This window comes from Tupaia chinensis, unplaced genomic scaffold (assembly GCF_000334495.1).
Source record: "Tupaia chinensis unplaced genomic scaffold, TupChi_1.0 Scaffold000354_1, whole genome shotgun sequence".
Lineage (NCBI taxonomy): Eukaryota > Metazoa > Chordata > Mammalia > Scandentia > Tupaiidae > Tupaia > Tupaia belangeri.
The window spans coordinates 8,757,517-8,770,630 of record NW_006159849.1 but is presented as its reverse complement, the minus strand read 5'-3'; the positions used below and the strand labels follow the sequence as shown (position 1 = coordinate 8,770,630).

Below are 13,114 nucleotides of genomic sequence, written 5' to 3'. Positions count from 1 at the left end.
ACCAAGATGTTCCCGAAGAGTGAGAGGCTATTTTGTCCACCCCCTCTTCTCCACAGGTAGTGGCTAGTTTGATTTCATGCAATGAGGGCTCATTACTTGTAGGCTTGTCTGCCAGGGGAAGCGAGACTAAGACTTCCGCAAGTGGCCTTCAGTTAGGTCCTGAGATAAATGATCTAGTTAAAGATTATGAGTCTTTTGCCTCTCTTCATGGAATCATGAAGTAATAGAATACCAGGAATATATATATATATATTTTGGAGAGGTTTTCGCTATAGGGTGCATGCGCTCGCCAGACAGAGAGAGACAGAGAGACAGAAAGCGAGAAATCACCCCCTAGGGGGGAATGGTCACACCGCAATCCCTTCTTCTCCATTCTCCTCTCGGGATCTTGGGCACACACGCACACGCGCCCGGCGTGAGTTTTAAGCCACCAGGTCCAGGACGCGAACCGCAGTCAACTACGTGGGAGTCCAGTGACATAGCCATTACGCTAACTGCTGGTTCCCATTACCAGGAATAGATTGAATTCAGTGATCATCTAATATAGCATTTCTCATTTACTATTTTTTTTTTTTTTACTTTTTTTGGAGAGGTTTTTGCTATAGGGTGCATGTACTCACCAGAAAGACCGAGAAACAGAGAGACAGAAAGCGAGAAATCACCCCCAAGGGGGGACGGCCACGCCACAATCCCTTCTCCTCCATTCTCCTCTCAGGTTCTTGGGCACGCACGCACATGCACCTGGCATTCATTTAAGCCACCAGGTCCAGGACTCGAACCATGGTTGGCTACATGGGAGTCCAGTGACATAACCATTATGCCAACTGCTGGTCCCCCTCATTTACTATTTTGTAACCTTTGTTTTACTCTTTACTATTTTTTAATTGGCTCCTTTTTTAAAAACTTTATTTCAAAATTTCACATCATGGCTGTAAGTTGAAATTCAATATCAGTTGACATAAATAGAAGCTAATCATGAAGTGATTCGAATGAAAACACTATGTAGGGATGAAGTTCTGGCCAGATGCCTCAGCCTCCCCACCCCCAGCTTTCGCTAAAAGGGGAGTTTAGCAAATGTGAAGGAAATGTCAAAGGAGTAGTCTTAAATTGACACTTTCTCACTGATGGAGTCAGGAAGACTGAAAGAGGCTTGGCAAGGTCATCATTTCCTTACTATTTGGTTTAGTGCTACTTAATGCCTATTTCTGTGTCCTAAAATCATCTTGGGCTTCCTGAGCTGTGTATGTGCAGCACTGTGGTGAGGATCTATGGTCCAGCTTCCTTCCCTCACAGATGGAGGAAACGAGTCATCCCACCAATTTTCCATGGCTGCCTTTGTGTCACGACACTACCATTTAGTGTCTTACCTAGCACTTGGGTTAGGAGAAGGGAAAAGAAATAAACTGCAAGAGAAGTAAGGGGTGGAGGTGGAGCTGGTGGATGGTTCTTTTGACTCCACAAAGTTAGGGCTTGCCTGGTTTTTAACTACCTCTCCACCTCCGGTCCCCTATTAAGAGAGAACAGTGGAAGTTACCCATAGAAACGGAAAAACTTCTCCCTAGATCTATGACCACCTAAGGCTCTTTTTTTAGTCACACAAAGGGGCATCTCCAGCCGTCTTGCCAAGGAAAGCACTGTGTCAGGAAAAGGCCGAAGAGCAGTTACCCAAATCCAGCTCACCCTCAGAGCTCGCTTAGGGGAGCTATGTTAATGGGATTCTAAATCCTCCATGCAAGCTGTATGGATTTTCAAAAGGAGGTGGAGAATCCTCTTTGTCTCATTATCTTTTCAAGTTGGATTTTTGCTTGAAAATCCTTTCTTTAAAAAAAAAAAAATAGGATAAATGTAGTCGGATACCCTCCTAAGCTTTTCATTCCATTACTTGTGATTGGGAATGAGTTTTTGAGACACTTCTTCAGACAGGAGAGGAAAGGACAATCTTCAAGAAATAGTCTTCATTGTTTGGTTGGGTTTGGTTTTAATTTTTAGTATAGGGAGTGTGCACTCACCAGAGGCAGACAGAGAGGACAGAGAGAGGGGGAAGGTGAGAAATTACCTTCTGGGGGAGTTGGCCAAGCCTGCAATCCCTTCTCCTCTGTTCTTCTCTTTGGATTTGGGGCACACACATGTGCAAGCATGCCGGCACACACACGTATGCCCAGTGGTATTTAAAGCTGCTGGGTCTAGGACTCAAACCATAGAATCCACGATGTGGATCCAACACCTTAACCACCGTGCCACCTGCTGGCCCAGGCTTCGCTGTATTTTTAAGGATGACACTGATTTTATCACATATAGGGTGGCGTTTCAATTTTAACCTTTCTTGCTTCGGGGGAACAAGGTGGTGTACATATTATATATATATATTTCTTTTCCCTTCATACTATTAGATGAAATCAAAAGGGCAAGTGTCTTCATCTTTGGTACATAGGTGCCTAGGTCTGATACCTATTATGGGAACCTCATTTTTTTTCTCCACACTCTGAAGTTTTAAGTGTCTATTCACTTGTTACCATCTGAACAGCTCAGGCCAAGTTATTCATGTTGACAGGAACAGGAGAAACTCAGGTGTCCATCAAATTGTCTCTATATTTGTCCATAATTCTCAACCCCATGCTGTCTATATCTTTCAAGGGACAGAAGAAAGAGACTTTGTGGTCTAGCAGGCTTGTATGGACGTCCTGACTCTGTTCTTCCTTCTGCTGAGATATCAACAGAAATTCTAAAGCTTTCTGAGCCTCAGTTCTTCACCTGTAAAATGGGGATAATAATATCTACCATACCCAAATACTGCGAATATTAAAATAAGGTGATATAAGCAAAGTTCATGGCACAGGGCCTTGCATTTAAACAAGCAATAGGTGAACGCTAGTGTATTACTTGGAAATCCACGTGAGGGAGAGCAGAGTACACAGAGGCCTCAGGGTGAGAGGGCAGCCCATTTCTGCTTCATTGTAATTGTATCTCCAGTGCCAGTTGTCACTGGTATAGGGCAGGGACTCAGTATCTTTTGGAGGAATGGAATGGTTCTGGCGTTATCGCTTATTAGCTATGTGATCCTGAGTAAGGCACTTCACCGATCAGCAGGTTTCCTCATCTAAGACAAGGACCGGCCATTTCTTACAGAGCTGCCAGGAAGCTTAGGTGCAGTGGCTAGAGTCAGGTGCACCGTGCGAGGCCAGGCGGTGGCACAGCAGTAACACACCTGGGCTCAGGTGCAAGGATCTCCTAAGGATGGCAGGCACACGTGCCAGGTGTCTGTCCTTGATCTGCTAAGCTGAGACTGTAGGCGATCTCAGTGTGAGCACCTTGTTGGGGTTCTTGTTTCCTCTCTGCCTGGCTCTTTGTCTCTCTTTTAAAGTAAACTTTTTTTAAAAATGTGCCCAGCACAAAGGTTGCCACATCCATGGATGCTCATTCCAAGATTTTTCACTGGGGTTTCATTTCACCCAAACTTCACAGATTGAACGTGTGAGAGGGATGGTTCCACAAAGGGGAAGCCAGGGTGCTGTCACCAGAGAAATGGGCAGGCAATCAGCCAACATCCACCAGCGGGACCCTGCACGGGCAGCAACACGGGGAGATGACAATATGCCACTTGGTTTGAAAGTGCTAGTGACTATGCACACTTCTTGCAAGAGGGCTGAGGAAAAAAACATCCAGGTGTTCAAGCCTAAGATCAGGAAAGGAGGAGGCACAGTGGTAGGCACAAGCCCACATTCCCCTAACCCCACCCATGTACCCTCTTTGGTGCATATGCTTGGAGCATTTCCCCAGGAACATGAGTCCTTAGATATGGGCTGGTGTCATTTGATAATCCAGATAACTATCCCCCTTCAAAAATTCTGCTGCTTGTCAGAGCTCTAAGGCATCAGTTCATCTTCATCAGTGGTAGACATCTGTAAGTTTGAGTCATAGCACTTGCTAGTGCAATAAATATCCAGAACAAGATATCATTAGGAGCCATTACGAAGCAATGTTTTGCACTATCTACTGCATATAATGTTCACTGCTTCTTTGCTGATATTGCCAAATGAAGGATCACTCTTAATGATTCATTTTTATCATCATTTTACTGTCACAAGGTTCGTTTAATTCTTTTATACTGCACTTGTTGCTGAAGAATCTCAGTGATGGTTATTACAGTTTGGATCATGGTTTGTTCCCCAAAGTTTCATGTTTTAAAATTTGGCCTTAGTGGGTGGTAATTAGATGTTCCCCCAGAAATTCATGTGTTGGGACTTGATTGTATTTATTGTATTGTAAATGCATTAGGTGAAAATTTAATTTAATTCCTTCGTGATGTCCCAGAGTGAGCCCACCAGGGTTGGGCTTCCATAACTGAGTTATGGTGGATATGTAAGCAGAGAGCATGAGATCAGAAGCAGATAGAAAACCACGTGGATACAGACCACACTCTGCTCAAAGTTCTGCCTTCCACCATGTGTGATGTCCTTGGACTTTTCCAGCCGCCAAAATTGTGAGTTAGTAAACCTATTTACTTATTTACCCAGTCTCAGGTGTTCTTGTTAGCAACACAATCCCAAAGAGAGTGATCTTTTTTTTTTTTGGTTTTTTTGAGAGATTTTCGCTATAGGGCGCGTACACTCGCCAGACAGACAGAGAGAGACATTAGAGACAGAAAGCGAGAAATCACCCCCCAGGGGGGATGGTCACGCCGCAATCCCTTCGCCTCCATTCTCCTCTCAGGATCTTGGGCACACACGCACACGCACCCGGCGTGAGTTTTAAGCCACCGGGTCCGGGACGCGAACCGCGGTCAACTACGTGGGAGTCCAGCGACATAGCCATTACGCTAACTGCTGGTTCCCACCAAAGACAGTGATCTTCAATCTAGTCCTGACTACCAGACTGCCCTGTGTGACCTAGGCTACAGGCACTGCAACAGTTTAAAAATGGGTTCCTTAGAACCCCCATATGAGCTCACATCACACATTTAATGTTCTCTTCCCTCTCTGTGCAACCTACTAAACTGTGAGTTACTTAATAGGAAATATTTCTTTAATTCTCAATATGCCCTGTACCCAGTGTATTGCAGCTACTTCAGTATGTTTGTAGAATAAGTGCTATGCTTAATGATCACAAAACAAAGAGAAATATGACATAGTCCCTATCACTGAAAAGCTTAAAGTCTATTGATTACAAGCATAACAATAGTAATGATGACATCAGCTAACATTGAGTGTCATGTGCTATTGTATTGTCAGAAAAGTCATGACATATTTTTTCTGGTTTTCTATGCAAAATGCGTCATGACTTTTCCAACAACCCAATAGATACTGAACTACATGCTTTGCGTACATTATTCCATGATCTTAACAACCTCCTATCTCCGTGGTATAGACCATAACCTCATTTTACAAATAAGGAAGCTAAAGTTCATGAAGTGAAAGTCAGATCATTGAAAATGGTAGTGTTGGGACCAGCAGGTGGCATAATGGTTATGTTGTTGGACTCCCATGTTGTCAACTGCAGTTCAAGTCCCAGACCTGGCAACTTAAAACTCACACTGGGCACCTGCATTTATGTGCCCAAGATCCCAAGAGGAGCGTGGAGGCGAAGGGACTTTGGCATAGCCATCCACCCTAGGGGGTGATTTCTCACTTTCTGTCTCTCTGTCTCTCTATGTCTCTCCAGTGAGCACACACACCCTATGGCAAAAAATTTTCTCTCAAAAAAAAAAGAGAAAATGGTAGTGTCAGGTTCACATCCAGGTCTTCCTGATTATAATACATGTTCCCAATAACTAAATTAACGTTACTTCTATAAAGGTGAGAGAAGCTGAAATACATTAATGCACAAGGGATGAGCAGGAAGTTCCCATGTCAATCATGTTGACACCAAATCAGATCTTCTATACAGATGTTAGGCTGGTCCAATTTTTCAACTAGTGAGCACTTCTGAGTAACCAAACAGAGGGACACAACAGAGTCTTAGAGATACGTTGATGACACTATCTAGAGGCCTCTGGAAATGCACATAATCCACCTGACACTGGCAAGTACCTATTGTTCTGGTTTCCTCTCTCTCCGGTAGGAATAGGGGCCAAAGTGGAGGAAATGTCTTCGTGGCCTTCCTATTTATGGGATCAAAATGAGCAAGACGTGTGAGCTCTGTCTCTCACAAGTTGTTTTGTTTTCTCCAAATGGAGTCAGGAAATGGAGATCAGGGACTGACTTTGTGAGCACAGTGGAAGCTCTATAAGTTACCCCAAGCAATTGTTTCTGCTGCTCTTTGTTCACCATCCCCCATAGACATCTGCTCAGAAGTCAAAAGAAAAGCAGAACAGGGGAGTGGCTGGCCCACCAGATGGTCAGGCTTGGAGCAAGGAGTTAGAATAGGTCAAGGGTGCTTTGCAGAGGTGAGAAAAACAATGAGACCTCTGGCCAAGTAGGGACGGAGGTCTAGGAGGTTGGTTGAGCTGAGAAGCCCTTTTGCCAAGATAAGGGTGGGATTTCTTTTGCAGAAAAGACCTAAAGAAGGTGCCATGAACCCCTAGGACTAGAACTATGCATGCAAGTAGGCCTTCGAAGGGTGTTGGTGCTCAACAATCAAATCACACCCACACGTCGCCTATGTCTATTCAACTTTGATTGTGTACAGTGGGTATAGACGTGCTGTGTGCGTGCACTAGCAAGATGATGGGAAACCTGGAAAGCAGCTTGCCCACTGGGACTCTTCTGTGGGACATAGCTAAGTAAATAGGCAACTGTGATACAGTGTGAGAGACCCCAGAAGGGCAAGCTGAGGGTGCTCGAAGATACTTACCCCAGTCCTCCTGGGAGGGGGTAGAAAGTGAGCTTATGTAGGCTTCAGAAAGCCCGGTAAGAACTAAAAAAATGAATAAGATTCACTCGGATAAAGTATGACAATAAGAGAAAGGTATCAGAGGAAACTTTGGGAAGCGAAAAAGAAGTATGGCTCAATATCAGGAGGTAAGGCCCAGCCAAGATAGCACATGCGGGAGGGGCGCTGCTGCAAGGTGCTGGCAGTCCTGTGGGAAGCACTGAGTAAACCCCCAGGTCCACCTGAGCATGCTGGGCGTGCCATGGCCCCGGTTGGCTACAGGGCTACAGAGAAGATCTCAGTGTGAGACCCAGTTAAGGGTGTTCTTGCTATCACTCTCATTCTCCCAGGAAATAAATAAACTTCTTTTAAAAATCAGGAAGTAAGGGAGAGCATGGCATTTCTAGGAACTGCAAGAAACTGGGCCCAATTTGTGCTCAGAGAGAGAAGTGGGAAGTGGCAAGAGATGGCATTGTGCCAGCCACCCTCAGAGTTTGGACTCCATCCTGAAGCCAGGAAAAGTTCCATCCAAGGGAGGAAATGATCAGGATCTATTATGGGCTGTCTTGGGTGTTTAGTGCCACAACTGCCAATCATAAAAAAAGATTCCTGTTCCTCAAAAACACCCGATCCATGAAAACAGGGTCTTAGTGTCCTGATGTGACTAAATCCCTCATCCCTCACAGGCCGAGAAGATGCCTTTGGACTTCAGAGCAGGTCAAAAATCATGTCATGTTTCCACCCTAATTCTAGTCCAGTGGGCTCAACCTTCCTGGTAACAAAAATTAGCTGGGAAGTTTTCAAAGAAATGCCAGTGCCCCAGGCACCCTCCCTCAGAGATTCCAATTCAATTGTCTGGGCACTGGTGTTTTTTAACACTCCTTGGGGGATCCCCTGGACAGCCAGAGTCAAGAAACACTGTAGAGTGTGCACCTTAGCAGCGGGACCTCTTGAGACGGGAATGGATTCCCCTTGCCAGGTAATCTGCGGAGTAGATTCTGGGTCAACTTTTCAAACCTGCCTGGCAGATGATCAAAAGCAGCCCATGGTAACAGCTGAAACCTCTTGGTTTTCTCCCCATACCCACTCTCTCTTTTATAGGTAGGCACCAAAGGACCCAGTTCTAAAGCCAGGAGAAGGGAGCTGCTGGGCTCGCCCCCAGTGCCTGGCACTGAGGGAATCGGCTCACTCCTGAGCCACCTTGTCTGTGCCACACTAAGAAGCTTGTCGAGCACTTTCCCCCTGCATTTACCCAGAAACTCCAAGCAGACCTCATTAGCACGTTACTCAAGCTCTCCCAGTCCCACACCCACCTTCCTCCTCACCCCCCTGCCTCTGGATTTGTTTTCCTATCTGCCCATTTATTCACTGCAGTTGGGCTTTGTTGCCTGTGCTCGAAAAAGCACATTTTTGGAATGGCAATGCTGGTGGAAGGAAGGGGATGGCTATGGGCTCTGTGGTCCTGGTCCATCACCCCTCATTGCCCTCCTGGTGAAATACCATCCATCAGGCCGCCCGGTGACAAGCCCTCTAAATACTTCCCAAGGCACTGCCTCCGTGTTGTTCCTTGCATGTTGAGACAGCAAATCGTTAGCTCAGAGCCCCTGGGTTGTTTCTTGCAGCAATTAACAGCTGCCCTGGTGTTAATTCCCAATCAATAGCCCCTCCAGACTGCTGCTCCTACAGCTGTGGGCTGATGGCCTCCACAGCACATTTTGAAAGTACCTTGCCTGGCGGTGAGACTGCTCCTTGCCTGCTCCCCAGGAAAGCCTTTACCATGTTTCCAAAGGAACACCCAGCCCCCCACCTCACAACTCCCAGCTAGTGTCGGGGTCCCAGAGCTGAGCAAGAAGGGAGCTCCATCTTCCTGTTCCAGTCAGATGACAACTCAGGACGGCAGGCAGAATAGATTCCCCTCTGGAGTAGCAATGTTTCGGGAATATTCATGAAGCTTTCATTTTTCTACTTTGGCTTCTTTTTTTTTTCTTTTGAAACTTTTCTCTGTTTGTTTTCAAATGGCTGTATTTTTCTTCCATCTAAAACCTTCATCCAAATCCACCTCTTTTTTAAATTGATAGCCCCAATTTCTCATTTCTGGCCTGTGTTGCTTCCTCCAGCTCCCTGTGGACAGAATGAAACCCGAGAAGATGGTAAAATAATCCAGCTGCCTCCATGCAAGACAGGAGCCTGGATTGTGCCGGCCATCATGGCCTGCTACCTCCTCGTGGCCAACATTCTGCTGGTCAACCTCCTCATTGCCGTCTTTAAGTGAGTGACTCCCTCTTCAAAGCACTTGGGGTGGGCAGGACAGAGGGGATGGAAGGTGGTGCTGCTTCAGAAACCTGGATTTTCTCCCTTGATTCTCCTGGGTCTCTATTTCAGCAATACCTTTTTTGAGGTGAAATCAATATCCAACCAAGTATGGAAGTTCCAGAGGTATCAGCTCATCATGACGTTCCATGAAAGGCCGGTCCTGCCCCCGCCTCTCATCATTTTCAGCCACATGACCATGATATTCCAGCACCTGTGCTGCCGGTGGAGGAAACACGAGAGTGACCCGGATGAAAGAGACTACGGCCTGAGTAAGCTGCAAACACTGGCCCAGCAACCCCCGAACTAGAAATCCCTACCCCTGGGGCCAGCAGGTAGCATGCCAGTTAAGGCGCTGGACTCTCACATGGCTGATAGTGGTTGGAGTCCCGGACCTGGTAGCTTGAAACTCATGCTGGGTCATGTGTGTGCATGCCTAAAATCCCAGAAGGGATTGCAGTATGGCCGTTCCACCTGGAGGTGATTTCTCACTTTCCCTCTCACTGTCTCTCTGGCAAGCTCACACACCCTATCGCAAAAACCTTAACAAAACAAAACAAAAAACCCTACCCCTTCCTGTGGTCAATCACATAGGATCACATGCCTACCCAGTTCCTCCTGCCTCTCTCACTCTAACCCTAGTTTCTAAACCAGTGAAGAGTTCAAATTCCCATAGCAGACTGCTCTGAAGGTGTGGAAGGGTATGGGAGGGCCTTCATACATGAAAAACAGTTTTGAAAAAAGACAGGAGAGGCTGAAATCAAGCATTCTTAGCCTCATGTCTTTGTGTGCCCTCACCAGAGAGTCAGAGAGAGAGAAAAACAGCACTCCCCAATGAAGTATGATCACACCTCAATCCCCTTCTTCTCCATTTCTCCATGCTGTAGGATTTTGGGCACATGCTTTTCAAGTCACTGGGATCAGGATTCAAACCACAGTGGGCTACTGGGATCTAGCTCCCTTAATCACTAGGCTACAGGGTCAGCCCAGCCTAATGTCTTTCTATGTGAGGTAAAACCAGTCTCCAGAAAAGCTGTTTATGGCCTTCATAAATTCCGAGTTTCTTACTTTCCAGCGATCTCACCACAAAATGTATCAACCATATTCATATGCACCCAATAATACAATACACACAATTAAGCTTCATTACATTAGTTGAATTGCAGGTAACTATATTTAATTTTCCACTATCATTTTGGGACCTATAACTTTTTCAAGTCTTACACATTTCCTAAGCCTTAGGGTTTCTACCTATATGATCTTTTGAGGAGACAGGCCCTACTTTCCATTCTTCAAAGGTCAAATATGAAACCCTCCACTACCCACTCTCTAGCCCAGTGTTCCCTATTGGCTTTGGGAAGATCCTACACATGCTTAATGTGTAGGGTTGTTGCACACATTGCAGGAGATCTGTATATCCCAACTCCACACAGTAACACCTGCATCTCCTGCCATTTCCTAAATGCCCTTAGACATCACCTTCACTTAAGGACCATTAAGAATTCAGCCCCACACAAACAAGTTATTATGGTATCCTAAAGTCTGTCAAATAGAGGCCAGCAGGTGGCATGGTGGTTAAGCTGCTGGACTCCCACATGGTCAACCATGGTTTGAGTCCCAGAACCAACAGCTTAAAATTCACGCCAGGCAGCTGGACATATGTGCATATGTACATGCCCAAAATCCCGAGGAGAATAGAGAAGAAGGGTCACGGCATGAACATCCCCCCTTGGGGTGGGGGGGCATGATTCGTCACTTTCTCTCTCTTTCTTCTATAGAAAAAAAAATCTCTCTTGAAAACAAAAAAAGTATTCCAAATAAACCACCTGCATTTAATCCACAAAAGAACCTCTGGAATTGTGAACCAGTAACCTACCTCTCTCCTTAAGATACCAGTATATTTAAGGCTTGAAACCAAAATCATTTAATCACTTATTTCTTTAGTCTGGGGTTCTCAAGAATCTCCTTGGTATAGCAATGTCCAGCCTTGTTCTAGTCATTAAAACCAGAGAGTTGGAGAGAGCTGGGAATTCCAAAATTTCCTATTTTCATCTGGAATACAAATTTAAGTAAATGGAAAGCTTAGGGAGGAAAAAGAATGACCTATGAGAGGCCAGTAGATGGTAGGGTGGCTAAGGTGTCAACAATGGTTCAAGTCCTGGACCCAGAGGCTTAAAAATCTCACCGGGGGAACAGCAGATGGTGTAATGGTTATGGTGCTGGATTCCCACATGGTCGAGCATGGTTCAAGTCCCAGACCTGGTGGCTTAAAACTCATGCCAGGCACGTGTGCGTGTGTGCCCAAGATCCCAAGAGGAGAATGGAGGAGAAGGATTGTGACATGGCCATCCCTCCAGGGGGACAACTCTCGCTTTCTATCTCTCTGTCGATCACGTGCACCCTATAGCAAAAACTCTAAAATAATAATAATAATAATAACAATAAATAAATCACACCAAGCAGAGGCTGGCAGATAGTGGTTAAGGCATTGGACCCCTACATGGCCAACTGTGGTTTAAGTCCCAGACCTGGTGTCATGCTTTCTCAGTTTTCCTCTCTGACTTTGTCTCACTACAGTCAAATTTTAAAATAATAATAAATAAAATGAAATTAACAATTCTTTTTTTTTAAAAAAAAAAAAAAAAAAGAGAAAAAGAAAAAGATCACTGGGCACATGTGTGTGCCTTCCAAAAACCCTGAGATAATGGAGAAGTGATTTCTCTCTCTTACTCTCTCTCTCACATGCACACAAGTGTACAAGCATACATGCCCTATGGGGGAAAAAAAAACGATGACCAGACTGCTCTACTCAAGGAACTTGATCAGCACGGAGCACCATGACCTGCCAAATTAGGGACAGGGGAATGCTATTAATGAATTAGGCTCCATAGTAGATACCGTGCTGAGGTTAACTCAGGGCCCCAGAGTCATTTACAATAAGCATGACTCATTTGTGGCAGGAGAGCCTCACTGATCCAGGGAGTTTAGGAAGGAGTGTGTCTAGAAATACATCCCAGGAAGTGGGGCAGAGACCCAGTTCCACTTCACTGCCCACACCTTACAGAAGGCCAGAGAACCTGGTCAAGTCAGACTCTGGGCTACATGGAAGGTAGCTCCAGAAAACTCTAGTCCATGGTTTGCTTATTGTTATCACTAATGATAGCAACAAAAACATCACCAGATCACTGGACACATGGAAAGAAGGAGCACAGTGTCTCCTTTCTCAGAGGAGGAAGATTTCTGAGCTGTGGCTGGGTCCAAAAGGGTGACGGGCAGAGACAAGAGCCCTGTTGTGTTAATCAATCAGGAGAAAGCGAGCTTCTCACCATCACTCTGTCGCCTTAATTAAAAGAACCCAGGGCACTACCAAGTTCTTTCGAGCCTCAGATAAAAGCACTAGGAAGTGTGAAATTTAATATTTATTGTTAAATTTGACATGTTGATTTTTTAAATAGTATTTTATTTAAAGAGAGAGAGAGAGAAAGCATGATATATAGCCAAAGAAGTCAAATAAGGCACTACAGAAGATGTGCCATATACATACAAGTAAGCCCTAAGTATACTCCTTTGGGTCTCGAATACAGCAAGAGCCGGAAGAGTCTGTACTTTGAAGGCCTCTATAAATGGCCTTTCTTGGGACAAGCAGTTAGCATAATGGCTACGTGGCTGGACTCCCATGTAGTTGACTGCGGTTTGGGTCCCGGACCCAGTGGCTTAAAACTCACGCCAGGCACTTGTGCTTGCATGCCCAAGATCCCGAGAGGAGAATGGAGGAGAAGGGATTGCGGCATGGCCATTGCCCCTGGGGGGTGATTTCTCACTTTCTGTCTGTCTCTCTCTGTCTGGCAAGCATACACACCCTATAGCAAAAACCTCTTAAAAAAAAAAAAAAGCCTACATCACAGGAGCCATGGAGCTGTCTCTGGATGAAGGCCTGTTCCATTCCTTTCCACCTCTCCAGCCGAGTATTGTATGCTGGATGCCGAATTATCAGGTG

The 13,114-nt window shown here is 45.4% G+C and overlaps 1 protein-coding gene across 7 annotated transcripts in view; it reads left to right on the top strand.

Moving 5' to 3' along the window:
- Nucleotides 1-13,114, top strand: part of TRPM3 (transient receptor potential cation channel subfamily M member 3) — a 657,305-nt gene that overhangs the window by 622,633 nt on the left and 21,558 nt on the right. For all 7 annotated transcript variants that reach the window (XM_006152487.3, XM_014589340.2, XM_006152484.3 and 4 more), the window contains 2 exons: nt 8,925-9,075; nt 9,190-9,389. In XM_006152487.3, the coding sequence (XP_006152549.1) occupies nt 8,925-9,075; nt 9,190-9,389 (351 nt within the window). The remainder of the gene's footprint in view (nt 1-8,924; nt 9,076-9,189; nt 9,390-13,114) is intronic.